Below are 25,570 nucleotides of genomic sequence, written 5' to 3' on the forward strand. Positions count from 1 at the left end.
CGGGATCTTTTAAGTACATACAAGCCACTATAAGCAGCGTATCTTCTAAATGGGATCCTTATAATCCCTGAGGCAGTCCACCCTGACCCCGAGCCACAACGTACTGAGATACTCCGGGGTGCTCTGTAGGGTGGGCAAAGATCGTGCTGATCCATGTTGGGGGTGGTTGCATATTATTTCCTATTGATGAATCTTGCCAGCTGTACGGAGTACACAAAAGATCATCTGACCATCTTTGGTAGAGCAATTCTGATCCGTTCCACCCACGACCTGTAAGCGAACCGCTCTACCAAGATCAACACGATCCTTTCACATCCTATATCTCTGTGGAGTGGTTCGCTTATATATTATAAGTGGAACTATCGGAACCACTAGATCAAGGGTGGACCTATTATCTTTTGTATATAGCCGACAGGGTTCGTTGAAAGGAAATGATATCCACTAGGATCAGCCCGATCTTTCTGCACCATTCAGTAGTAGCACAGTAAATCCTCAACCTCAGCTGGAGGAGCTCGCGCCCCTCGATATCACTAGCGCGTATCTCTAAGTTTACAAGAACACCAGTCAGATTGCTTTTTATATGTCTATGGACCCACACCAATACCTTCAATGGGTGGTGGCTAGCTGCATGGACGAGGCCGAAACTTAAATTCCGGCGAGTCCTAAAGGCTAACACAGCCCAGCAGCCTTTGCTCAGCTGCTTGCTCCTCGGGGTCGAAAAAATGGCGAACTCCCTTTGTGATTTCGAATGATTATCTATGCCAATCACTGCAAGAGTAAAAGGCTTTCATGGTTGAGTGGACACAAACACCATGGGGCAAGCAGAGAGTTACGAAGGCAATATCAACTGCCCTGTAAATCGCTACCGCTACTCTCCGTTACCCCAGGGATGTATCCGGCTACTGCGTCTCCTGCCTAGCGAGAAGAGCGATTCGCGTCTACAGGGTCATCTGTTCAATTATCCTCTAGGGCTGTTAGCAGCCAAAACGCACCTGTACGAGGCTTTGTCCTATGTCTGGGGTGACTTAAATAACAGTCGATTAATCTCATTAGGAAATTATGATTTCCCCGTTACAAAAAATCTCCACACAGCTCTGCTGTATTTTCGTGACCAATACATTGAGCGAATCATCTGGGTTGATGCGGTTTGCATAAATCAGGAGGATCTCAATGAGAAGGGAGAACAGGTTCGACGCATGGCTGAGATATACAGTAAAGCCAGTCGGGTGATTGTTTGGCTCGGGCATATGGAGAATCATAGTAATGAAGCACTTGAGGCAATACGGATCGCTGCTCAGAGACCGCATGGCGTGGACGACAAACTTACCAGGGAGGCAGTATTCTGTTTGCTCCGGCGACCATGGTTTGAACGCATATGGGTATTCTATGACCCACCCACCAAACTAGAGTTTCCTGTTTCTGATAATTATAATACAGGTCCTTCAGGAGGTTGCCTCCGCACGACAGATCTTAATAAAGGGTGGAGATACAGAGATGGACGGTCATGTTTTCTGCACGGGTCTTACATCTAAATCATTCGAATACCTTTATAAAGATTTCCCTGATTTACATACCGTGGTCCGCCCTGTGATATTCCTCATGAGCGAATCATTATTTCGGCCAAAAGTGGTAGAGAGGACATCCAACGAATTCTCATTGAATATACGCCCTCTCGGCGAACTACTTGACATGTACCACACCCGTAAAGCTACCAAGCAACATGATAAGCTGTTTGCCTTGATAGGCATGTCCTCTGACGCCTCGATCCCGACTGATCTACTGCCTGACTATAGCACACCATGGGCACGGCTTTTTGAGCGGCTCATTCGATATCTGCTTGGGGGTGATGTGGCAATCAGAACTTGTGATGCATCTGAACGAGTTTTAATAAGTGGCTCGGGCTATATTCTCGGCAAGGTGCTGTCAGTGACAAGTAGTCAGCATGAGGATGGACAGGATGTGGGTTTGGCTACAAGAGATATAGATGGAAGTTTTGGACCCGAAACACAGTGGCGCCTACCAGCTATAGCAAAGCCCGTTCAGGTGGGCGACTTAATTTGTCAGCTACGTGGAGCGGCGAAGCCTACAATAATTCGTCTATGCCATGATCACTTTTCCATAATACTGATTGCGCCATCTCTGGAACTTAAGCAGCCGGTGTCCGACACTTCATTGGTCTTTTTTCTTTCCTGGGATTGGCAGGATGCCTATGGGAAGCTGTCGAATCTGGACGATGCCCAGAGGCCCGTGGATTACAGCTTACCTTGGCACTGGGGCAACCAGTGTGCGGCCTGTTCAAGTGAATTGCATGAATTGTGGTGCACTGGTCTAATATTGGACGAAGCAGAGGAGTATCGACTTGCAGAAAACAAACTTCAACAAGTCCTGTCAGGGTATGAGGAAACCATTGGGGCAGAGGATCCGCGAACGCTGGTGTGCATGGATAAGCTCGCATTGATACACAAGAAATTAGGGTTATTGAATGACGAGGAGCCGAATATGGTGCCTGAAGAGTTACGTGGGTTAAGACTTTCCGAACTCAGCTCGCTCAATGACTGGACTTTGAGACTCAAGTTCAAGCAAAAAGGTTCGTTTTAACCCCCAACGCAGAGATATTTCCCGAAACGACTGCCTTCGGCCCGGTTGGTGACTGGTTATTTCAGGAGTTATCCGTTACGGAACTGCATTCAGGATCAATATCCCTGGTGTTGAGAGAGCTGTCTTACTCACTGCCAGGCGTAATCTCGCCGATGAACAAGGTCGTTTATCACAGGATTTAGAAATTTACAACGAACATGGTCGGAATAAGTTGAGAGACATTGGGCATAAAGAGGTATTTCTCTCCGCGTTCGACCCGAGATCTGCGAGCGATACGGGCGTGTATTCAGGCTATGGAGCAATTCTGTTTGATAAGGAGGCCGAATCTTATCTTGGTGGTTATGGTTTTTCCCTAGAATTGGGTCAGGCCAATCTGGAAGGCGACGGCCTGGGGGTTTGCGGTTATTTGAAACAGGACACGCTTTCAAGAAGCACAGGGCTGTGCCTTAGTTGTCAGGATGACCGCATGACATACAACGCCATAACAATGCCAGGGATGAGCGGATCGCCTGTATTCTTGTCTCGTAATGGAGATGCCACCGCCGTCGGCATTCAGTGAGCCCCTGCCCCCATTATGCCTTTCTTCCATTCTACCCTGCGTTTGAAGACTGATTGCGTAAAATTCCACGTAGCATCGACTCATGTGACGTGGGCGGATGGTGCATGCGCCTTACTGTCGAGGTTTTGGAGGAAATATTTGGCTGGGCTAAAGCCATGTACACAAACAAATGTTTGAGAATATCTTCAACGGCAAGATTGCCCCAAGAAGGTATTTATCTTCACTTTCCGGATCATGAGCACGCTATTGCAGCAATAGGTGAACAAGTCCCACCGACTATATTCAATATTCTTCCCTTGTATGCGCCAAGCGGAACCGGTTGCAGCGAGTTCTACGTGTTTCGCTTTCGAGTGCCTCCCAAGTGGACACGTCCAAACAAGAAATGGGTGCAATGGCACATTAAAAACAATGCTGTCAGACTGACAAGCTATCTGCGGAAGTCTTGTATAGTGAAGTTTCACTCGATAGTAGAAAGGGGGCCAAATACTTTTCGGGTTTTCGTCGATGACAGTGAACTCGCGATACGTGTCCAGCAGAACCGCAGGGTGTATTCTACAAGAGTCTTGTTTGTTACTAGGGGAATACCAAGGTTGTCTTGGCCATACGTGAGTGTGCAAGCATCAAGCTTTTATTATTTGTGAAACGGAGCTCACCTAATATTAGTTCAATCATTTCACTCTTGAAGCGGGAGCTGCGAATTAGGTGTGGTTGAGAACGGAAAGGGAGGGATAGACTTTTGTTATACCTGGATACGACCTATGAAGCTTCTCCCATTGTGGACGGTGGGCATTAAATCTAATGTATGTATGATAATTTACCAGTCGTCCAATCTACTTGAGACTGGGACGTCTCTTGTACTTTTTAGCAGTTGAAATGGTTCAAGTCTATCAGCTTGACCACAGTACTAAACCTCTATATAAATTTTATACTAGCCTTCTTGAGCCATGTCATACACTCTTCTGTAGTAGAAAAGACCAAATCTTATGTTTCCCCTTCGCCAGCAGCAAGCCTAGCTATCAAAGACTTGTAGTCTAGGCTTACGAGTACATCGTGGCCGTGGCCCTCAACGCACTTAGGATGTATTCTGCTGCTGGACCAACATAGGACTCTTGGAAATATAGGTATGACCAAGAGCGCTATAAGCGCAGCGGATCTACTGTCCAATGCAATCCTACGTTTGATCTGCGTGTTCATACTCTATGGAAGTTCACAACAATAGTCGACCCACTCAATCATGCAAGTCAAGTAAACAACAATTGAGCACCTTCAGGACTCACAAGCACGCCATTTTTCGTGCCCCGTATACAATCGCCAAGGCTGCGTATGTTAATGGTGACATCACCATTGTATACTGTCGCATAGAAGTGCAGAAGGCCTTAATCTCCAAGTGGGTCAATCTCTACTACAAAAGCTCATGACAGCGGCTGTATGATCCCGTCAAAAAAAAGCCATGGTATTAATTAAGCACAGTTGACAGCTAAGAGTGGTGGAAGGTAAAATTGTCATGGGTGGTACATCAGCCAACGTATCATTTCGAACCAAACGGGACTCATCCACGGTTTGGAAAGAGTGTAACCCTACTCCGGAGTACATATACCTGCTGTTTGCGGCCTAGCAAAATTCCATATTTGTATACTCTTGACGCAATGTACTGTGAAAAAAGTATTAACTCCTCGTTTCAGCTCTTCGTGTTGCTACAATTAAAATTCTGTTGGTCGCCGCCGTTATGCGCACCCAATACTATGTATCCCTGACTATGATCCAATTCGCCTTGATCAACCTATCGTTTATACCTCTCGTTACATTTGAACCATAATGGGTCGTGCGTACGTTGAAAATTACCTCGACACATAATTCCAAGAGGGGAGCTCTAACAAGCTATAGATGGGTCGGAAGACCGCCCTTGTCACCGGATGAACTTCAGAAGATTGGCCCTCAGGCGCGAAAATGGGCTGCCGAGGTACTACTACACTCCATTTCTATTATTCCAGATCTATCGATGCTAACACATACTGCTCTAAGCAAATCCTGAACGTATGGAGACGGGGAAAAGACATTAATGACCCGAGGGCCCTATGGGGTGACGAGGTACGTTTTAGCTGGAAGAAGTACGCGGTCTTTTATCTGACCATCTCATGTAGTTGGAGTATGTAATGGTACAATTCGACCCTTCGCAATCTCGTGCAACGGCCGTACTGGATCAAGAGAACGTCTTAAGTCGGTGGAATGATCAGGTTTCCAGCAAGTTAGGGTAAGTGAAGATTTGTTCTTGACTGGGGCTCGGTAACGTCAACGGACCTTTCAATTGACACGGAATTTAGGGAAACTCTCAAAGACGAGTACATGGATCTGCAGCCAGAATGGACGAACTTTTCGGTCGAGTCAACCCCTTCGAAGCCATACACCGACGAAACACGGGATCTCCTCAATGTCGAGAGGAACATGAAACGGAGGTAAGTAGGCAGGCTGAGCGTTAGCTACCCCAACGGTCTAACCATTACAGACGAGCATTAATCAAAGATCTTTTGGGGCCTACACAATATCCCCTGACCATTGCTCACTTTCCGCGCTTGGGTACCAAAGGCCAATTCACGACCCCCCACTATCACACCTCGCAGAGAGACGTTCATCACAGAATGATACCACCTCAAGTGGAGGCTCCGGGGCTTCGGTATGTCTATACAAACCAACAAGTCCTTAGTCGACGACAACGTCCATTCCGCCTCCATGCCCCAATATATAGGGATCGGAACACGCCGCGACCTTTTATAGATGAAGACTGCTTAGCCGAAGGAGCATTGTTGAGGAAAGATAATGTCTATCTCGAAGGGCAGGCGTTTGGTGTAGCATGCTGCGCACTCCAGATCACAGTTCAAGCTGCAAATGAACCTGACGTGAGATGGCTACACGACCAATTAGTCGTTCTAGGTCCTATAATGCTAGCTTTAACTGCAGCATCCCCTATCTATAAAGGTTATCTGGCTAATACAGATTCGCGATGGGACTACCTAGCTGCCAGTTTTGATATCCGTACTCAAGAGGAAGAGTGCAAATTCCTGGGGACTCCTAAGCAATGTTGCTCAAGTCCACTAATGCGCTGGTCTTCCAACCGGGTGTACCTCTCTCATGAACGACCAGCGGGTATAGCAAATGCCTGTGGGCAAGTTCAGGTGGACGAATCAGCAAGACGACAGCTTCTCGATGGGGGAATGGACGAAACCATAGCTTCGTACTTTTCCAACCTTCTATGGCACGATCCGCTGTGGCTAAATCAAGATGCAATCGAACTGAGCAGCCCGGACACCACTCATATATTCGAGAAGTTTCAACATGGAGTGTGGAGGCATGTTCACCTGAAAATGCCGGAAGCTAGCACAGGGTCTGGATGGCGGGTTGAGTTCCGCCCCATGGAAGTTCAACCCAAGGATTCGGAAAACGCAGCATTCGCGGTGTTCATGTTATTGTTGTCCAGGGCCATATTGGCGTACCGGTTGAACTTCTATATCCCCATCGATTTAGTGACGGAGTCCATGCAACGAGCACAAAAGCTTGATGCCGTGACTAAGGAACGCATTTGGTTTCGGGGACGGGACTGGGCTCCAGATGGGCTGGATTCTATTCAATGCAATCCTCAACACGGCTGCGCTCAGTCACAAAAGGAAGACGTATATGCTCTAATGACCATTGATGAGATCATCAACGGCGAGCACTCGATGTCACCGGCTCGATTCCCTGGACTAGTCCCCATCGTTCGATCATATCTGTTGGAACGGGATTTGCTTCCCAATGAAGAAGCCAAGCTGATGCAATATCTCAATCTCATCAGTTGTCGGGCGAGTGGTAGTCTGCCAACTCCTGCCAGGTGGATGAGAGACTTTGTTGCTAAGCATGAAGACTATCAACATGATAGCGTTGTGAGCGAAAGGATCTGCTATGATATGCTGAGAGAAGTTGTGAATATGAATGAAGCTGATTGAGTCTGGTTAGATGTATTAGCAAATAGCATTTAAGCTTAAAAAAAAGTCATGTTAAGAAGTAGCATCAGATACACATCTTCATAGAACGGTTTCTCTTTTTCCCTCATGTGTTATGTGTTTAGATCAAGGGCCCACTGCCTTCTCTGTAAGACGTTCGTATTTGCACAGGGCATTTGGTGATGCAGGATTTCCTCACTTGATCTCTTTAGTGAAGCCAGAAGAAATTGATTTGTCGCATTTCTCGCTCGCTCGGATTTTCTACATCTCATCTTGTGCACATGTGGAGCAGATATGTAGAAAACGATTGATTTGTTTATCAGGCACCTGACGAGTGGAAGTTGGGGGCCTTCATATAGACAGTCTAATACAAACATTCTCAAGACTACGTGTAAATTCCAAAGGTAAAGGACCTAAGAAACAAACAATTGAGGGTGAGTTAAGCGGCTGGCAAAGTATCAAAAATTCGCCAATATATATATGCGAGTATGACCTCAGTGCTAGACGCCACCAGGGCCAAGAATTTTTTATTTTCTCGTGAATTATGCGCAAAGATCGACTTCCTAAAGGTTTCTCCATAACGTCCATATACTTCTGTCCTGCCAGCCATTCGCCATATCCCATGTTACCGAGAGAATTTGATAGGCAGGACACAAGTTGCTGATTAAATGTTTGTATGCTTATAGAGCAAAAAGTATAGGCATAATTCCAACAAGCATCCGATGTGGTGTAATGGTTAACATCGCTGTCTCTCACACAGCAGCTCGGGGTTCGATTCCCCGCATCGGAATTATCTTTTTCTTTTTCGTTTCCCCGTTCTTCGTTTCTTCTCCTTGTTCTTCCTTGTCTCTCTCTGTTGGATTTCTTTTGTGTCTCGTAGTTATCTTTGTTCAATTCATTCTTTAGTGCGGTCAACTCCTAGCCAATAAAATCGAGACGCGCCCTAGCCTGAATGCACAGCACCTCAGTCATTGGACATCAATTTAGCGTTTCCTCTTTCTGTGCCATATACTCATAGTTTGACATCTATATAAGCATTTTTGCTATCATTTGTCACCCTGGGACGTATCCAAGGGAACGGGTGTGGCTCACATACTAATAGACATGGATGAACCGTGTTCTAGGCTGTTTCCATTTCCTCCGCGTGAGTATACTTCGTAGGTGCCATATAAGCACCTCGGTAGAGCCTCTACCGATACTAACTAGAGGACTATAGACACTCATCTCTATGTTGATAAGCCGTATGGTCACGAGAATTCATTAGCAACAGCACCCGGAAGGATTCCGGGAAGCATCCGGACGAACACCAAGACGGATGCAACGATAGACTTCTATATAGAAAACGTAATAAGATCCTCCTCATCTCCTTCAATAGTATATTTAGTGCTCCAAAATAAGTGGGAAAAAATCATTATGTATTGCGACGACTACCATCATCTTCTGCGTATCGACCTTCATACGCATATTATGCCACCCTCTCTACCAGATCTCTCATCATATCCCTCAAACTCCACAGATTCCCCATGGTTATCTCTCCGTCCAAACACCAAGAACCCAGAAGATACCGACATGTACGTAGGCGATCACTTTTTCCGCACCGTCAACAGGAACTGCTACGATGTCAACACACGTCTGGCAGAGATGGACGCAGCAGGAACCGACATCCAAGTACTCAGCACGATCCCTATTCTCTTCTTTTACGATCAGCCTGCGGAGCCGGTCACAATCCTAGCCAGGCACTTGAACAACCACATCGCTGCTCTCTGCGCACAACATCCCGCCCGTTTTCTAGGCCTAGCAACAGTACCACTGCAGGATGTCCCAGCAGCGATAGCAGAGCTGCATCGAGCGAAGAACGAGCTCCACCTACATGGCGTGGAAATCGGCACTACGATCGACGGAATGACGCTAGATGACCCACAGTTAGACCCGTTCTGGCAGGCATGCGAGGAGCTCGAAATGCCCATCTTCATCCACCCGCTGGGTTATACCTGGCCAAAAGAGAACCCGAAACTCTGGTCTAAGTACTGGAGTTCGTGGCTGGTCGGCATGCCCAGCGAGACGGCGCTTGCTTTGCATCTCCTTATTTGCTCGGGGACGCTGTTACGATTTCCCCGGCTTCGGCTTTGCTTTGCTCATGCGGGCGGTTCTTTCCCTGCGTTGCTGGGGCGTATTCAGCATGGATATGACTGTCGGCCGGATCTTGTAGCTACTGATGCAGGCGGTGTCACTCCGATGGAGCACGCAACAGTGCGTGATAATATCTGGATTGACAGTCTTACTCATGATGTTGATCTTCTCGAGTTTTTGGTGAAGAAGGTCGGTGCACATCGGATCGTTATGGGTAGCGATTATCCGTTTCCGTTGGGTGAAGTTCCCGAAGCTGGTAGAATGATTGCACGGGATAAGCGCTTGGAGAAATTCCTGTCGTGGAAGCAAAGGGCGGATATGTTGGCTGGTAATGCTCTGCGATTTCTCAATCTGGATGCCGATGAGAAATGGAGAGATTTAGTGGAAATGCGATTGAGGGCTTCTGAGAAGAGGCATGGCTCCAAGCACTACTTGTCTTAGTCTCTGTCTTTCTTTCCTCATTCTCCTTCTACTTTTTTTTCGTTTTGCTTTCTGGTAAATATTATGGAGACATGATTTATGACCAAGAATAGTCTTAGTGTTTTAGGCGTAATGAGCAATATACTAGTAAAATGCCACGAGTTTGATACGCTTTGTGTATGAACAACTTCCTCACTCATATATTCTCTAGTTGAATCATAAGAATCTAATTCTACATTAGTCAATTTCTGTGAGAGACGACCGGTTTAACGAACTTCGAATTCCAAGGATGAGTAGGGCTGTGTCAAAGCTTTCCTCAGGCTTTCATACGTGCATACCAGACAGGACTGAAGGTAATTTCACACAGGCAGCTATGTAGAGCTCTATGCAGAAACTTCCATCCCACATCGAAGCCCAACTTGTTGACCTATTGTTTCCACAGAATACGTGGAATAGCCTTACCGAATCTAATCAACCCGCCCAAGTATCGGTCGAAAGTTCGTAGTAGAAAGAGCACGATTTCAGACTGTTCAACTATGTACATGATTAACACAGAGGCATTAGCTTACGTGTATTTTACGCACTATCAGCACTACTGAAGCTAATAGTATCGCTTCGAGCGGATTAACATCCGCCATCCGTATCCGTCGGATCTACTTCCGCTTCCTCGGGTGATGAGCCCTAACTGTAGTGAGGGGAAACAGACGCTTCTCCAAGATGTTTTTGAGTTACAAGAAGGAAGTAAGATGTGTGTGTCTGTAGAATATGTCAGGCGCACCTATAATGTCTAAGTTTCAGACCCAAAGGGACAGAGCCCTATAGCCCGGCGGTCCCATTGTCAAGCGCAGTGAACTTATAAAGTTACGTTATCGTGTATATCTTCTTGGTGGTAGACAGTAGTATTCTTTCCACCTCATATTATTTGAATCCACCAAAATGATTCCTCCATTCTCTTTTGCATCGTGGGTAGCGGAGAATGAGGACAAACTCCATCCACCGGTCAACAATTACTGTCTCTACTCTGGCGAGGACTTTACTCTGATGGTTGTTGGGGGACCTAATTCTCGGAATGACTATCATGGTATCAGTCCCTTTGATAACTTTGCTTCAAAACATACGCTCTAGAAATATTAACTGGTTTTTCATATTGGTAGTCAACCAAACCGAAGAATGGTTCTACCAAGTCAAAGGCGACATGCTACTGCGTATCGTTGAGAATAATATAACCTTTCGCGATATATCTATTAAAGAGGGCGAGATGTTCTTACTTCCCGGTTCGTGTGGATAGCACCATCGCAAAACGGCCTTATGCTAATGTAACAGGAAACACGCCGCATAACCCAGTCCGATTCAGAGACACGATCGGACTAGTTATGGAACGCAAGCGACCAGAAGATTCTTTAGACCGTCTACGGTGGTACTGCAGCAAGGGAAAGCATAAAAAACCAACAATTATACGCGAAGAAATTTTTCACTGTGCTGATCTGGATACGCAATTGAAGCCATTGATTGAGAGATGGCAGATTGATGAGGAGAGTCGGCGATGTGGGGCCTGTGGAGCGATCGCGGACCCGAAATAGCTCTTTGGTTATTATGGAGCGTGGTGGTAGTTGATCTACATGGTCTACTTGGTCCCTGAATTGTTAGAGTGGTGGAGTTGAGGGTATCCCATATACCCTTTTGGGACAGTAGACAACCCTAAGCAAATATCGTCAACTCCATAGTTCTTAGAATAGCAACACCAATGCCCCCTTTCAGGTTGTTCTCCAGGTTTCGGATTATCTCTAGCGAGATTGTTTATCTTAGTGGATTCTTGGCATTATTTACAGCCGGAAGACAGGATCAGACCACACTCACTTGACCGGATAACATCCGATGCATTGCCTGCATTCCGTCGTCGCCGGATATGTCCCCCAATTTCTCTCTTTTCTCTTTTCCTGGTGTTATGTGACCTATATTAATCTTAAGTAAGTCGCCGAAGAGTTACAATTGCCATGTCTCCACACCTGTGGGAACTCGATACCCTTGAAGATGCGGAGGGCCATCTCCAGCGGCTCGATTTCCAGCCCTTCAAGCTCCAAAACCTCGTCAATGGCAACCTCGTCCCTCACCCCCACGATTGGATTGATTCTATGAACCCCAAGACCGGCCTCCACTTTGCATGCATCCCAAACAGCACTCCCGAGCAAATCGACCAAGCCGTCAAAGCCGCCGACGCAGCCTTTCCTGCGTGGTCTGCCACACCTCCCTCGCAACGATCACAATACCTCCAGCGCATTGCTTCGCGAATTGAAGAACAGCGGGAATTGTTCGCTGTCTGGGAAAGCATCGACCAGGGAAAGACCTTGACGCGCGCGAGAGTGGAGATTGATCGCGCGGTGTCTAATTTCCGGTGGGACAATTCCGGAATCGCTTTCCATACTTGTGTTTGTTGAATTAACGTATGCGACGGGGCAGATACTTTGCGACTTATATCCTGCACCAAGAAACCCATGCTCGATTAACAGATACCAATGTTTTGACCTATGAACATCGATCACCGAAGGGTGTCTTCGCGCTTATTTCGCCATGGAACATGCCGTTGTATCTTCTTACGTGGAAGATCGCGCCCTGTCTGGCCTTTGGGTGTACGGCTGTAGCGAAGCCGAGCGAGTTGACTAGCGTGACAGCCTACCGTATGTGATACACACCTTTGACTGCAAGGAGGCCTGACCGACCTGATAGATATCCAGTCCTCTCGGCTGTATTCCAAGATGTCGGACTCCCTCCCGGTGTAATAAACTTGGTATACGGAGCTGGAAACCCCACCGGCTCAGCTCTAGTTCGCCATCCGCTCATCAAAGGCATCTCTTTTACCGGGGGCACAGCCACAGGCCGACAAATCCGCCGCGATACCGTCGACGACATCGGAAAGCACCTATCGCTTGAACTAGGCGGGAAAAACCCTACTCTCGTGTTTGACGACGTTGACATGGACAAGGCCGTCGCGACCGCAGCGGCTGCTGCGTTTGAGAATCAAGGAGAGGTACTACCAAGCCTAAAGCCTCCACCTCAGAAAGTCAAGGACTAACAATATCCAGATCTGTCTCTGTGGTTCCCGGATATATATCCAGAGGAGAATCTGGTCGGAGTTCGTATCGCGCTTCGTCTCATATGTCAAAGAGCATTACGAACTAGGCAACACAGTCGGTGCTGTAGTCTCTTTGTCACATTATAACAAAATCCGGTCGTATCTCTCTCTAGTTGCGGAAGACCCCATCAGCGTGTTTCATCTCGGTTCTATACCACCGGAAAACCCGGAAGGAGGGTTCTGGATAGAACCTGCTGTTTTGACGGTGTCGGAGTCGAGTCCGTTGTTGACGGACGAGATCTTTGGTCCAGTTGTTACTCTTACTCCTTTTGATACGGAGGAGGAAGCAATTCAGAAGGCGAATAATAGTCAGTATGGACTGGCTAGTATCTTGTTGACCAAGGATGGGGCGCGCATGCGCCGTGTCGGTGAGAGGCTGGAGGCTGGGTTGGTGTGGGTCAATTGTTGGCTGGTTCGGGAATTGGGGACGCCGTTCGGAGGGATGAAGGCTTCCGGCATAGGGAGAGAGGGGGGTGAGTATAGTAGGGAGGTGTTTACCTCTGTGCGCACGTTGCATATTCCGCAGGTATAGACGGGCTGTTCAGATGTCGGTGTGGATATTAGTCTTTTATTGTTTCTCAATATGCACTGTTCAGTTGCTCAACATGTTCAATACGAGTTTCCGTTTTGTTAAAGGACAATACTAATAATGTCAATTCCAAGCTCGATGTATGCCTTCTCTGAGAAAATCAACCATGCAAGGTGCTAATGAAGCGTATTATCCTTATCAAGGCATCACTGTCGATGTAGACTTCCTCTATTGAGCAGTGTATCCCCCATCAACCGGCAAAGCAACCCCCGTCACCAAGCTGGCATCGTCGCTAGCCAGAACCACCGCCATCCGGGCAACATCATCTGGATATCCAAACCCTTTCAAGGGATGCTTCTGATGTAGTGATTCTATTGCATGAGGTGAAGCCTCCTCAAGATCGCGTGTCATAGCTGTCCATATGACTAAAGAATTGTCAGTACAAGACTGCACCCAAACCCATTCAAAGAAGAAAGAATGAAAGAAAGAAATGCATACACCCCGGACAGATAGCATTCACATGGATGCGATCAGGGCCATAATCCAGCGCCATCTGCCTAGTTAAATTGACAACAGCTCCTTTGGACGCACAATAAGCCGCTATAAAACCATGTCAGCCCAAAACCTTAGACCAACGCAAACTCCCAAGGAATAAACATACGAGAACCCAGCCCCCCTACCAGCCCCCATATCGACGCTAGGTTAATCACCCAGCCCCTATCCCCGGAAGAATGAGGCTCCTGCTTCAACATCTGCGCGATCCCATACTTGCAGCCAAGGAAGACCGACGTCGTGTTGACCCGCAGCATCGTGTCCCAGGCATGTTCGTCTGTTTCGTGGACTCGAGTCGGATTCCGGGTATCTGTGGCGATTCCGGCGTTGTTGACTAAACTATACACCTGTCAAGATATTCGCGTCCTAGTACTTGGGTAATCAAGGTAATGTGAACTTACATATCCAGCCGGCCGAACTCGGATACCGCTATTTGTACCGCTCGTTCAAATTGTTGGGCTTCGCTGACGTCTGTTTGGACATAGATGGCTCGTCCGCCTGCTTGGATAATAGCGTCGTGGGTGGTTATCTCGGCCTCTTCGGGGACTAAGGACCGAGCGGTTAGCGATAGATCTGCGCAGACGATGTGTGCGCCCTCTTTTGCGTAACGAAGGGCAATCGCCCTTCCCATTCCTGACGAGGAACCGGTAATCAGAGCTACTTTGTTCAGGAGACGGGCCATGCTTGGTTATGGAGGGATAGAGTGGTTAAATTGTCTACTAAGTTTTACTGCAGATCACCATCTGTATATATACCGGACGAGAAATGTGAGATTGGGATTGTGGAATATGCAAATGCCACTATTTGGAATGTCCAACCACTTAGAAGATTTCCTTTTGATCCGAGCCATGCGGGGTAGTCAGATTAGATATGGTGTTGAGATAGATAGGGTTCGACATACTGGATTGTGTAATTAACTACCTCCTAGTACTTTTCTAGCGAAGCTTTGACATGCTTTTGCTTTGAGCCTTGGACTTGGATGAATTAACCACCGAAGTAGGAAAGCTATGTTTTGCGGTAGATGGCAAGATCCTGGTAAAGCTTTGTTATATGAAGAGCTCAGATGACTTCGTGAGCAATGAAGTGACGAAAAGCCTGGGCAATAAATAACTGCATAAGTGGTGACATAGAGGGTGGGAGGTCCCAAAAAAATGGTCAGGTGGACAAATGGAGCGCCTGGTATTTATACGCAATTCATGCAAATGTTACATGAGATCTACAGGGATCTCTGGGATACAGGTAGCTTTTCATATCGTGCAACTACAGTCCATAGTATGCGCTGTCCAAGCCAAAGTTGCATGGAATTCTAAAGAGAGAGACATCTGGCCACGTGGTACTTTGAAAGAGATATAAGCAACTTGGACCTCCTTGCTGAAAAAACCAAGGACTCTTGTAGCCTTTGAAGCAGGGTAGTCCAGGGATGGTGAAATCAAATTTCTCGGTTATTCAAATCTCCTTAGTAATACGAGCGAAACAGACATAACTCAACATCCCACGGGCACTGACGTTGAGACAAATGACCGCACGTTGTCCATGGCCACAGACCAATCTTGCGGGGACCCCAAATACCCCACACTGACCGAACTTGTTATACGATCAGCGACAGAACGCAAGGGCGTCAGTGTCGGTTAACGCGCACTTCGACGGCACGACCGAAGCGGCCCATGTCGCTTAAAATTATGACATATATGTCGCAGTATCCCCACCGACTTGCAAGGCAAACGTGTACCGTCCAACACTGAATAGCCCGGGTCTTTGGCAGGACAGTCAATCAGATGCCTCTCAAAAATGACGCATATCCACCGCGAAGCCTGTTACGCTTCGACCTGCATATTAAGTATTCCCTTCGCATAGACTCGGAGTGGGTTATACGGAGTAGTCTTCTGGTTGCTTCTCGGCCAGTTTCGTAGGTCTGTGTTGCGGATATCATGCAACATGTACACATACCACGATTTGGTGCAAAAGTTGCCAAGTCCGTATACGAAAAGAGCAGAAGATCACCCATAGCATAAACTGGCAAGTAGACACTTCCAGGCACCGCGGAAAACAGTTGGAGTAGTGCTACGGAATTGGGGTAGAGAAAGCCAGCCCGAGAAAATCGAGAAACTTGCCCGATCCGGCAGTCGCCTCACACGGTCTCGGCCTCGGAAGTACGCGAGTTTCGATTTCTACACCGAGTGGCAATTCTATTACTCTATCGCTTTCCTTCTCGCTCACTGTCGGTCTAATCCACATGGCCAATAAGGACTCTACTCAAGATGCGGGGTGATGTTGGTCTGGTCCAGCACATATTCATCCGAGAAATCTCTAAGACCTGAAGCCTAAAGCACACGAAAATTAGGGTTTTGACCAAGAAATAGATTTTTCTTGGGATCGACACTAAATTAAGCCTCTGACACGGTTGCATCCAGAAGGTAAAAAATTAGACAATCATAATCTTCCGCTCGGTGCCGGTCTGACTAATGCAGGCCAGCATAAAATCAGGCCATCAATAGGATTTTTTTCTCTGCTTCAAGCGTCTTGGCATAGATAAGCGGGGAGGGAAATCGATTATAACATAGCAAATGGTAATTGCATTGCCACCTGGGGAGATATGGGGGGAATTCTGGAGACAGGCAATAAGAGCAGTTCAATTATAGAAAGCAAGACAATACTTTATTCCTTGAAGAGCGAAGATCCTCAGGCAGGAACGGATGTCCACCGAATCCCTTGAGTAATGGAAAGGGCCCCGAACCAATCAGCAAACAAGAAAGGTGCAAAGCTTTTCCAAGTGGGTCCAAACTGTTACTTAATTTGTTTCGATAAGGATTCCCATTGGCTGAAGCGGGGCCTCCCGTCCACTGGCCGCATGCAAGAGGTGGGTCTGTCGAGCTTGAAATCTGCACCTATGAGATCCTCGCATTCGGGAAAGTTTCGGGAAATTGTATAAACCGTGACTAAATGCGTCGCCTGCTGCCCCCAAACGCGGTCGGGTTGGATGTCAGGAAACTTTGCTGCTGCGGGTATATCTCTGCTGATAGATCACTGCAGGAATGCATGCAGCAGGCCGTATCGTGTGATATCACTGTTCCCCAGATTCCTTGTTTGTTGGTCGAGAACTACTCCTCGGACATACCTTCACGGCATTGGCCACCGTTAACTCCAGACTGACTTTGGCTTCCAAGGGGATCGCGTGGAGAGAACGGAATCTCAACGCCGTGACCCACCAGGGCTTGTGAGAATTTTCTCCCACCGCGGACTTTCTCAACATCTTTTGCGCTTATCTCCCAGCCCCGGTGTTCGGCGGATGCGAGGATAGTCTTATACCGTCTGCCACGGCCTTTGAAATTCTTCTATCTCATCACTCTTGACCGTCTCTGCGTTCAACAGGAGAAGGTAACTTGGCTGTCAGTATACTTGACTGTCTTATACTCTCCTACGCTCCTCGCCCCGCAATAGTCGCGTCAAGATGTTGATGGAAGGCGTCCCTCCACCGTCCGACCCAATCGAGGACAAGCATGGCCACCCCATGTATGCGGACGATGATTTGAAGGCGGAACTGGATAACACCCCTGTCGATGACCCATTTGGCAATGAGGCAACTGCGGAGGTCAAGTACAAGACGCTGAAGTGGTGGTAAGTTGCGGACCCCCTCGTATGCATTGGACAACGGTGACAGACTAACGTCTCAGGCAATGTGGAATGTGTATGTTTAGCCGTCGAACGAGACCCATCCCTTCGATCGCGTAGCTAACAATCCTAGTCATGATTGCCGAATCAGTCTCCCTTGGAGTCTTGTCCCTTCCTGCTACTCTTGACACGCTGGGCTTTGTTCCGTGAGTCCTCCCACAATATAGCGTCCACAACCTGGTTCTTACATTTCGTCGACAGAGCGCTCATCCTGATTGTCGGTCTTGGTATTCTCGCTCTTTACACTGGATATGTCATTGGCCAATTCCGCGAGCGGCATCCGCACATTCACAACCTGGCCGATGCCGGTGAAATCCTCATGGGCCGATTCGGCCGTGAACTGTTCGGTCTGGGCCAGATCCTGTTCTCTATCTTTATCATGGGCAGTCACATCGTCACCTTCACCGTCATGATGAACACGATCACCGACCATGGCACTTGCTCCATTGTCTTCAGTATTGTGGGCATGGTGATCTGCTTGGTCCTCTCTCTGCCCCGTACGATCAAGAACATGACCTACATTTCCATTGCCTGTATGTCTTCCTGTGAAACCCGACTAAATTATGAACGCAATAAACTGACCAACTCCTGTAGCCTTCATTAGCATCTTCTCCGCAGTCATGATCACCATGATCGGCGTCGGCGTCCAATACAAAGGCGGCACCAGCATCTACGCCACCCAGCATACAAACATCTACCACGGCTTCACCGCTGTGACCAACATTGTCTTCGCCTACTGTGCCCACGTCGCCTTCTTCGGTCTGATCGCCGAGATGGAGGAACCCAAGGACTTCACCAAGGCTCTCTGCCTGCTGCAAGGCTTCGAGATCGTCCTCTACGTCACTGCCGCCACCGTCATCTACTACTACGTCGGCACCGGCGTGGCCTCGCCCGCTCTTGGATCCGCCGGTCCCGTGCTCAAGAAGGTCGCCTACGGTGTGGCCATTCCCACCATCATCGGTGCCGGTGTCGTCAACGGCCACGTCGGTCTCAAGTACATCTACGTCCGCATCTTCCGGAAATCCGGCCGCATGGCGAAGCGCGACTTCGTCTCCGTTGGTTCCTGGGTTGCTATTGGTGTGACCTGCTGGATTATCGCTTGGATTATCGGCGAGGGTATTCCCAGCTTCACCAATATTGTCAGCTTGATTGTATGTGGTTTTCCCCCTCACTCTTGCATCGTCCTGCTTAGAGATCAGGAAAGAAAGGCTTTGCTAACAGATATCCAAAACAGAGTTCCTTGTTCGCCAGTTGGTTCACCTACGGTCTGAGTGGCGTGTACTGGCTGCACATGAACTGGGGTTACTGGTTCTCGTCTCCTCGCAAGATTGCCCTCACCATCCTCAATTTCCTCATTGTTGGTATTGGTGGTACTATTGTATGTGACCCTTTCTCTATCTCCCCTACCATTTATATAGTCTTCTAGTCACGGGTATACTAACTATTATCCCACAGTGCGGTCTAGGATTGTACGCCTCCGGCAAGGCGATCCACGACGACAGCTCCCGGGCCAGCTTCACCTGCGCCAACAACGCGGACTAAGCGTTGACTATTACTTACGGCATTAATTTTATATTATCTTATCTATCTGGTTTTTCGCTTAGGGTTGGGTTTCTGTTTCAGCGTCTGACGATTTGCGACATGTTGCATGGATGATCTACGATTGTGAACATGCTGATTCTGATGGTCATGTATATACTATAACTATAGACTTGCATTGAGCGTGTTCTAGATGTCTGTTAAATGCTTGTATCTTTTTTTGTATTTCTTGTATAGAGGTCTAGAGTCTGGAGATATAAATAAGTTGATCTTGTTGTTCGGGCTTCGGAGATTTCTGAACACGTATGGGGTATATTAGGCTGTGATATAGATCGATAGCGCTGATCTGTTTCAAACTAGTGAATTTGTGCGTCGAATCCTTGCGTGAAGGAAGTGATTACTCATTCGCCAGTCATGGCAATGATCGACATATTATTTATTGCTCTGCATGTGAATCGGTGATAAGAGCGCGTCGAATCTGACGCTATATATATCACATCGCCGCTGCATAACAGGTCCTCGTTGTTTTTGCCAGACCGATAGAGTAGATTGAACCATTGTTAACGATGGATGTGGTATCCTCCCCATTTCCTTCGGTCGACATTCCGGATGTCGACCTTTGGTCTTTTCTCTTCGAACGACCTGATCGGCCATATCCGGCTGATAAAGGTACCTTCGGCCCTAGAGTAATCTGCGCAGTAGACTTTTTATTGACTCTCCAGTTCTGTTCACCGCCGCTGACACTGAGCGGTGTCTCACGTATACGCAAGTCCGCCAACGGGCGCTGACCTTCGGCCACTCCTTATGTCGAAAATGGGAATGGCAGAAAGGCGACGTCCTAGTCGTCTTCACCGATAACTCTATTGATGTGCCACCGATTGTTTGGGGTACCCTTGCGATCGGTGGCGTGGTCTGTCCGGTGAACCCTAACTACCGCGCGGAGGAGCTGCTGCATCCCTTACAAGATACCAAAGCCAGGGCACTCGTAACACAGCGAGCTCGAGCTCCGGTGGCTTTTGAGGCCGCCAAACGTGCTAATATCCCCCGCGACCGCGTATTACTTCTGGATGAACTGACAGAAGATGACTTCCACGACGGGAGAATGAATGGGCCACATTCGGCCCCGATTGACCGTCCAGCGGAAGATTTGGCTTTCTTGGTCTACTCATCCGGCACGACCGGTCTCCCCAAGGCTGTGATGCTTTCACATCGCAACATGATCGCAAACTTGCTGCAGACCGCATCGGTCGATAACGGCGTGTTGGCATGGAATGGAGGCTTGCACGGCGAGGGCGATAGCACCCTGGCTCTGTTGCCTTTCTTTCATATATACGGTATTGATCATCCGATAATGTTGAAGCCAAACAGATCTGACACCCGTGAATAGGTATCACATACCTCCTGAATCATACCGTCTACCTCGGTCTGTCGACGTTCGTCATGCCCCGGTTTCAGTTCGATACATTCTGCGCCACCATCCAGAAACATCGAATCACCTACGCATATGTAGTTCCGCCGATTATCCTGGAACTGGTGTCCAATCCTCGTATCACTGAGTATGACCTCAGCTCGCTGCGAATGATGCTCTCCGCTGCTGCGCCGCTCGCGGTGGAGTTAATCCAAACTTTGCATCAGAAGCTCAAGCTTAGTGTGCGTCAGGCGTATGGGATGAGTGAATGTGCTCCGTGTACGCACATGCAGGTAGGTGTTGGGTTCTAGACAATCACTTGGAGGCGCGGCTTACGATTGACCTAGACCTGGAACGAGACGCACACCCATCTGGGCTCCGTTGGCCGTCTTCTCCCGAATATGACTGCAAAGTATGCCCCGGTTGAGGGGGAGACGGGACGATCTAAAGAGCTCTGGGTCAAAGGCCCGAATGTCTTTCTTGGATATCTGAATAATCCGAAGGCCAACAGTGAATCCTTTTCTGAGGATGGCTATTATAAGACTGGTGATGTGGGGCACGAGGATGAGAATGGCCACTTCTATATCACCGACCGAGTGAAAGAGTTGATCAAGTATAACGGATTTCAGGTGGCACCGGCTGAACTCGAGGCCATCGCTCTAGGGCATCCCGCCATCACGGATGTGGCTGTGACGGGTATCAAGGACGGCCAGTCAGGGACAGAACTGCCCCGAGCATATGTGGTTGTGGCGCCGGGATACGAGGGTAACCAGAGCACTGCTGATGCTATATCCCAGTATGTGAGTGATCAGGTGATTAACTACAAGCGTTTGCGTGGAGGAGTCCGATTTGTGCAGGCTATTCCACGAAACCCATCCGGGAAGATTTTGCGACGAGAACTGAAGAAGTTGGACCGAGTGGCCAAGCTGTAGCTCCCATACTCCATTGCCGACTTGTGGATTGTATAGCTGTAATGTGGAAAAAAGTATTGTGTCCGGAGAAATGATCCGTGAAGAATCATAATTCACAATCCATGTAGTTATGAATGAAGAATAAAAGGAGCAATAAAGAAGTGGGCGGTGATCATTGGACCAAACGCATGACCTCCGCACCCACGATATCCACGCTAAGCCTGATTCGGCAGGCTAAGGCTCCGATCCATAGAGATGGAGAACCTTAGGCTGACACTATTGGTCTTAAACCCTTCTTCAGTGCGTTCATCACTACTCCCATTCCCGATCCTTACCTCGGTACCCCGACCTTGCTGCATATTCCTGGCGTCGTAAAAAATGGGCCCCCTCAGCTTGTGCGAGACAAACATCCCCTGTACAACGTTTCACCAAAATTTGCCAAAATGGCCGGGTTTCAAGCAGGTCGTCCGGTCGGAAACCATGACTATACGTCCGCTACCGTAGTTATTATAGGGGCGGGCATATCTGGTAATACCTGACTACATTCTCGCGTGGTGGCTACAGGATAACTGGTTAACGGACTCATAGGCCTCTGTATGGCTATTGATGTCATCAAGCGAAGCCAATGTCGTAATATTGTCATTCTGGAGAAAGGCAACCAGGTCGGAGGTACCTGGACTGACAACAGATACCCGGGATGCGCCTGCGACAGTACGTGCTTCTAGGTCCCTGATTCATGTCATTAATTGGCTTGTATGTACTAAGCCATCACCAGTCTGGAGCACGTTGTACAGCTTCTCCTTTGAGCAAAAGACCGATTGGACAAGAGAGCATCCGGGTCAGGAGGAAATTCGGGTACGTTTATAAAGTATCGATGGTTTTCGGGTTTCATCTAACACGCCCAGGACTATCTCATCCACGTTGCAGAGAAATATGGTCTCTATAAATTCATCCGCTTCAATACGACCGTGCAAGAAGCTCGCTGGGACGACAAACAGCTCAAGTGGAAGGTCAGCGTGGCCACGTCAGGGGCCAAAGAGCCCCAGTTCCACGATTCATACGATATCACAACCGACTTTCTGGTTTCTGCGGTTGGTCAGCTCAATGTGCCTAGTTGGCCCTCTATCCCCGGTCTCGACGACTTCACCGGCAAATTGATGCATTCTGCCCGGTGGGACTGGACGTATGATTTCACCGGAAAACGTGTCGCCATCATCGGAAATGGTATATATTGTCCTTTTTCATTCTTAAATTGTCACTATCATGATCGTTGGACTGGACTGACTTATTTAGGCGCCACCTGCGCCCAAATCGTCCCCGAACTGGCCAAATCGGTGTCGCAAGTCACGGTGTACCAGCGGACCCCCAACTGGGTCATCCCTCGGTACGATACGAGTGTCTCGTCTCTTCAAAGATTCTTGCTCTCCTACGTGCCGCCTATCCGCTGGTGCAAACGCGCCCTCATGATGCAAGCTCGCGAATTCAGCCATGATGCTATCGCCAAGTCCAACTCGGCATTGGCAGGGTATATACGCAAAATATCCATCGCTACCATGAAAAGCCAGCTGTGTGATAAGCCAGAGCTATGGGATAAGCTGATCCCCGATTACTCGCCCGGCTGCAAGCGTCTCATACCATCGGATGACTACTTCCCCGCATTGAACAAGAAAAACGTGCATCTTGAGACGCGACCGATCCAGCGCGTTACCGAGTCGGGAATCGAAACGGTTGATGGCGCCCTTCAAGAGTATGATCTCATTGTTGCTGCGACGGGATTCCGTTCCGTCGAGTTTATGCATCCCATCCAGGTGTACGGGCGAAACGGACGTCCTGTGTCAGATGTGTGGAAGGATGGGGCCGCAGCCTACTACGGTGTCACGGTTGAGGACCTCCCCAATTTTGGTATGCTGTACGGACCGAACACGAATCTAGGTGGGTGGAACATGACCCTTCTCTTGTGGGAATTTTAGGCTCATTGTGTACAGGACATAACTCTATCATCCTAATGGCTGAGGCACAGTCGCGTTACCTGAGCACGCTGATCGGTGAGGTCGTGCGTGCCAAAGCTCGCAGCGACTCGTTGGTGTTCCAGCCTCGGTCGGATGTAGTAGCTGCGTTCAATGAACGCCTCCAGGAGGAGTTAGAGAGAAGTACCTTCGCCGATCCGCAGTGCCATAGCTGGTATAAGCTGGAGAATGGTCGGATCACCAACAACTGGCCAGGCCGGGTGGTCCAGTATCAGAAGGAGCTGTCACGGGTGCAATGGGAGGATTATACTATTGAGGGGACGGGCAAGTCCATGATGGAGCGCAAGAAAACAACCAATATCGGTCGTGTTCAGGAAGAATTGCCCGTGCGTTCCTCGACTTTAGTGCTGGGCGCTCTGGGAGTGGCCCTGGCGGTGGGTGGGTACTATATGAATGGACCAAAAGCTTTACAGCGGCGCCGTTGACCTTGTCTTCTTTCTGTCTATGATCCATGGCACTCAGACTGCTCAGTACATATTAGCGAGTGGCCCGTCGTTCTCTGTTTCTGCTATCGGAAGTAGATAGGGCGTTAATTTCATGTAATTTCTTTACCGATTTCACATTGTATCACTTGTCTTACTTGATCAATCCATATCCACGGACTCCTGCAGGGGTTTTGGCATGAGATGTTGGTATGCAACATGGTGAATTGAGTTTGCAAGGGATTATTCGGAGCTCTTCAGGCAGAAACGAAACTCGTGTAACTTTTCCACGGCATGGGGCTTGCGTAAGGGAAAACGCATCAGATCTCAACCATCGGGATGTTCCTGCGGTATCCCGGTCAAGATGTTGATCTGATACTTTGACTTGATGCTGTGCAGTTATCTGAATATGTTTGAGTTGTTTATGTACTGCGATGTTGCCGTGTCGACTCCGGATGAGTTAACCTACACAGCACTGGTGATGATCACTATATATATATTTGCGGAGATACGGCTATGCTCGCTTATCTCCGCCGTAGGTTCATCCCAGATAAACTGGAGTCTGGAGATTAAACTTGCATCTCACCTGTGAGATTCGTACATGCAATGCACATTCATTTGAACAGAAATAATGTATCTCGAATCGTATCATGATACTACGTACTTGCACTGATAGCATGATTTCCTACGTTGATTACCTAATCCAGCCTTCGACCAAATCAGGCTAGACTACTCGATCGAGGATACTAACTGTAGGAGGCAAAGGACAACGTGTCCGACCCGAGGGCGGGACAAGACAGACCATTCCAAATATAACTCGATCAAAGCCACATTTTCATTCATATATATGCTTGCCGGCATTGGGATAATTCCTACGAGTAGTCTGGGTAACTCCATAGGAACCTGATACAAGCTGAACAAAGAAGATGAGAGATAGATGTCCTCAATCAACTCAAAAGAAGCAAACTCAAGAAAGAACGAAAACCGAAAAAAGAAAGAAGGCCGACCGACCCTGTCGCCATCACCCGGCAGAAAGGGTTGATCTGATACCAATGAGAGTGGCTGGTTTTCTCCGTCCGTTTGCCCCTTTTGTCGGATGGTCGCCGAAGACAGAAGGTTTGGGGGGAATTGAGGTGGAGAAGGTGGTTTGAAGTCTTGTTTTTTTTTTTTTTTTTTTTTTTTTTTTTTTTTTTTTTTCCAATATTGTGTGTTTGATTATAGTTTACTTTAGGTATGGACTGTGTCTTTACGGTCGGAGAAAATGTTGGAGGGTTTACTTGCTTATTGTTGCATTGCATTGCATATCGGGTAGGGTTGGATTGAATTTTTATTCATTGTGATTGAATCTCTTGAATTAGTCTGTGCATCTTTGTCGTTGAGAAAGAGTATTGCTTTATCAGGGTAGGAAAGTAAACCTTGATATACGAGCTCATGAAGCAGGTGGTCTCGTGATGCCAAGTGGCGCCCAATGGCACGAGGTACCCACGGAGCTTAGCTTCGAGGATGTAAATTGAAGCTGTGCTGTTCTCATGGATAAGACTCTTATGTAACGTTGCGGTGGGGGTGGCTGCTGTCAGACTTGTTTCAATGACATTATCTCTTAATGCCAGCACTGCCTCCCTGACGCCTCTAACAGAGGATCGCATCAGCTCCTTTTTATACTGTACTTCGTATCAGAGACGAGGATTCCTCCGGATGTCAC

At 48.1% G+C, this 25,570-nt stretch overlaps 9 protein-coding genes and 1 non-coding gene across 10 annotated transcripts; 9 read left to right on the forward strand and 1 right to left on the reverse strand.

Moving 5' to 3' along the window:
* The first annotated feature begins 805 nt into the window (after positions 1-805).
* Positions 806-4,091, forward strand: F9C07_2160237 (heterokaryon incompatibility protein-domain-containing protein). The gene is made up of 3 exons (XM_041292443.2): positions 806-1,379; positions 1,438-2,587; positions 2,664-4,091. The coding sequence occupies exons 1-3, from the start codon at positions 813-815 to the stop codon at positions 3,155-3,157; spliced, it is 2,211 nt and encodes a 736-aa protein (XP_041146878.1). The 5' UTR covers positions 806-812; the 3' UTR covers positions 3,158-4,091.
* Positions 4,092-4,805: 714 nt separating this feature from the next.
* Positions 4,806-7,206, forward strand: F9C07_2284091 (glutamate cysteine ligase). The gene is made up of 6 exons (XM_041286121.2): positions 4,806-4,983; positions 5,042-5,117; positions 5,180-5,245; positions 5,299-5,408; positions 5,479-5,610; positions 5,661-7,206. Exons 1-6 carry the CDS (start codon positions 4,973-4,975, stop codon positions 7,132-7,134), a joined length of 1,869 nt encoding a protein of 622 aa, XP_041146879.1. The 5' UTR covers positions 4,806-4,972; the 3' UTR covers positions 7,135-7,206.
* A 643-nt stretch (positions 7,207-7,849) lies between these two features.
* F9C07_t157 lies at positions 7,850-7,921 on the forward strand. Its single transcript has one exon. It is a non-coding gene; the product is annotated as a tRNA-Glu (tRNA).
* A 547-nt stretch (positions 7,922-8,468) lies between these two features.
* On the forward strand, positions 8,469-9,862 carry F9C07_2284092 (2-amino-3-carboxymuconate-6-semialdehyde decarboxylase). The gene has a single exon (XM_041286122.2). The coding sequence runs from the start codon at positions 8,545-8,547 to the stop codon at positions 9,700-9,702; it is 1,158 nt and encodes a 385-aa protein (XP_041146880.1). The 5' UTR covers positions 8,469-8,544; the 3' UTR covers positions 9,703-9,862.
* A 298-nt stretch (positions 9,863-10,160) lies between these two features.
* On the forward strand, positions 10,161-11,468 carry F9C07_1599894 (3-hydroxyanthranilate 3,4-dioxygenase). Its single transcript, XM_041292444.2, has 3 exons — positions 10,161-10,762; positions 10,836-10,955; positions 11,005-11,468. Exons 1-3 carry the CDS (start codon positions 10,618-10,620, stop codon positions 11,259-11,261), a joined length of 522 nt encoding a protein of 173 aa, XP_041146881.1. The 5' UTR covers positions 10,161-10,617; the 3' UTR covers positions 11,262-11,468.
* F9C07_1599895 (aldehyde dehydrogenase) lies at positions 11,469-13,456 on the forward strand. The gene is made up of 4 exons (XM_041292445.2): positions 11,469-12,073; positions 12,139-12,356; positions 12,414-12,706; positions 12,762-13,456. Exons 1-4 carry the CDS (start codon positions 11,676-11,678, stop codon positions 13,341-13,343), a joined length of 1,491 nt encoding a protein of 496 aa, XP_041146882.1. The 5' UTR covers positions 11,469-11,675; the 3' UTR covers positions 13,344-13,456.
* A 112-nt stretch (positions 13,457-13,568) lies between these two features.
* Positions 13,569-14,574, reverse strand: F9C07_10261 (putative gluconate 5-dehydrogenase; the record flags this gene model as incomplete). The annotated part of the gene is made up of 4 exons (XM_041292458.1): positions 13,569-13,765; positions 13,839-13,940; positions 14,002-14,231; positions 14,294-14,574. 4 exons carry the CDS (start codon positions 14,572-14,574, stop codon positions 13,569-13,571), a joined length of 810 nt encoding a protein of 269 aa, XP_041146883.1.
* A 2,617-nt stretch (positions 14,575-17,191) lies between these two features.
* F9C07_1599963 (amino acid transporter) lies at positions 17,192-19,387 on the forward strand. The gene is made up of 7 exons (XM_041292446.2): positions 17,192-17,507; positions 17,564-17,577; positions 17,635-17,707; positions 17,763-18,094; positions 18,156-18,712; positions 18,796-18,939; positions 19,017-19,387. The coding sequence occupies exons 1-7, from the start codon at positions 17,341-17,343 to the stop codon at positions 19,101-19,103; spliced, it is 1,374 nt and encodes a 457-aa protein (XP_041146884.1). The 5' UTR covers positions 17,192-17,340; the 3' UTR covers positions 19,104-19,387.
* A 279-nt stretch (positions 19,388-19,666) lies between these two features.
* Positions 19,667-21,440, forward strand: F9C07_10259 (putative luciferase; the record flags this gene model as incomplete). Its single annotated transcript, XM_041292447.1, has 4 exons — positions 19,667-19,769; positions 19,823-20,434; positions 20,488-20,801; positions 20,856-21,440. The coding sequence occupies 4 exons, from the start codon at positions 19,667-19,669 to the stop codon at positions 21,438-21,440; spliced, it is 1,614 nt and encodes a 537-aa protein (XP_041146885.1).
* Positions 21,441-21,862: 422 nt separating this feature from the next.
* Positions 21,863-23,871, forward strand: F9C07_10258 (putative flavin-binding monooxygenase; the record flags this gene model as incomplete). Its single annotated transcript, XM_041292448.1, has 6 exons — positions 21,863-21,947; positions 22,008-22,130; positions 22,195-22,274; positions 22,325-22,643; positions 22,713-23,351; positions 23,405-23,871. The coding sequence occupies 6 exons, from the start codon at positions 21,863-21,865 to the stop codon at positions 23,869-23,871; spliced, it is 1,713 nt and encodes a 570-aa protein (XP_041146886.1).
* Between the last annotated feature and the right edge of the window lie 1,699 nt (positions 23,872-25,570).

This window comes from Aspergillus flavus, chromosome 4 (assembly GCF_009017415.1).
Source record: "Aspergillus flavus chromosome 4, complete sequence".
Taxonomy (NCBI): domain Eukaryota; kingdom Fungi; phylum Ascomycota; class Eurotiomycetes; order Eurotiales; family Aspergillaceae; genus Aspergillus; species Aspergillus flavus.

Excerpts from the sequence above, each read along its gene's own strand:
- F9C07_2160237 (XM_041292443.2), top strand. The coding sequence starts at position 813 with ATGGGGCAAGCAGAGAGTTACGAAGGCAATATCAACTGCCCTGTAAAT. Across the intron at positions 1,380-1,437 it reads CATGGTTTGAACGCATATGG|GTCCTTCAGGAGGTTGCCTC; the intron begins GTATTCTATGAC and ends ATTATAATACAG. Across the intron at positions 2,588-2,663 it reads ACTCAAGTTCAAGCAAAAAG|GAGTTATCCGTTACGGAACT; the intron begins GTTCGTTTTAAC and ends TGGTTATTTCAG.
- F9C07_2284091 (XM_041286121.2), top strand. Across the intron at positions 5,118-5,179 it reads CGCGAAAATGGGCTGCCGAG|CAAATCCTGAACGTATGGAG; the intron begins GTACTACTACAC and ends TACTGCTCTAAG. Across the intron at positions 5,611-5,660 it reads GAGAGGAACATGAAACGGAG|ACGAGCATTAATCAAAGATC; the intron begins GTAAGTAGGCAG and ends TAACCATTACAG.
- F9C07_2284092 (XM_041286122.2), top strand. The coding sequence starts at position 8,545 with ATGTATTGCGACGACTACCATCATCTTCTGCGTATCGACCTTCATACG.
- F9C07_1599894 (XM_041292444.2), top strand. The coding sequence starts at position 10,618 with ATGATTCCTCCATTCTCTTTTGCATCGTGGGTAGCGGAGAATGAGGAC. Across the intron at positions 10,763-10,835 it reads TTCTCGGAATGACTATCATG|TCAACCAAACCGAAGAATGG; the intron begins GTATCAGTCCCT and ends TCATATTGGTAG. Across the intron at positions 10,956-11,004 it reads CGAGATGTTCTTACTTCCCG|GAAACACGCCGCATAACCCA; the intron begins GTTCGTGTGGAT and ends CTAATGTAACAG.
- F9C07_1599895 (XM_041292445.2), top strand. The coding sequence starts at position 11,676 with ATGTCTCCACACCTGTGGGAACTCGATACCCTTGAAGATGCGGAGGGC. Across the intron at positions 12,074-12,138 it reads CGCGCGGTGTCTAATTTCCG|ATACTTTGCGACTTATATCC; the intron begins GTGGGACAATTC and ends GCGACGGGGCAG. Across the intron at positions 12,707-12,761 it reads CGTTTGAGAATCAAGGAGAG|ATCTGTCTCTGTGGTTCCCG; the intron begins GTACTACCAAGC and ends AACAATATCCAG.
- F9C07_1599963 (XM_041292446.2), top strand. The coding sequence starts at position 17,341 with ATGTTGATGGAAGGCGTCCCTCCACCGTCCGACCCAATCGAGGACAAG. Across the intron at positions 17,708-17,762 it reads GACACGCTGGGCTTTGTTCC|AGCGCTCATCCTGATTGTCG; the intron begins GTGAGTCCTCCC and ends TTTCGTCGACAG. Across the intron at positions 18,095-18,155 it reads GACCTACATTTCCATTGCCT|CCTTCATTAGCATCTTCTCC; the intron begins GTATGTCTTCCT and ends CAACTCCTGTAG.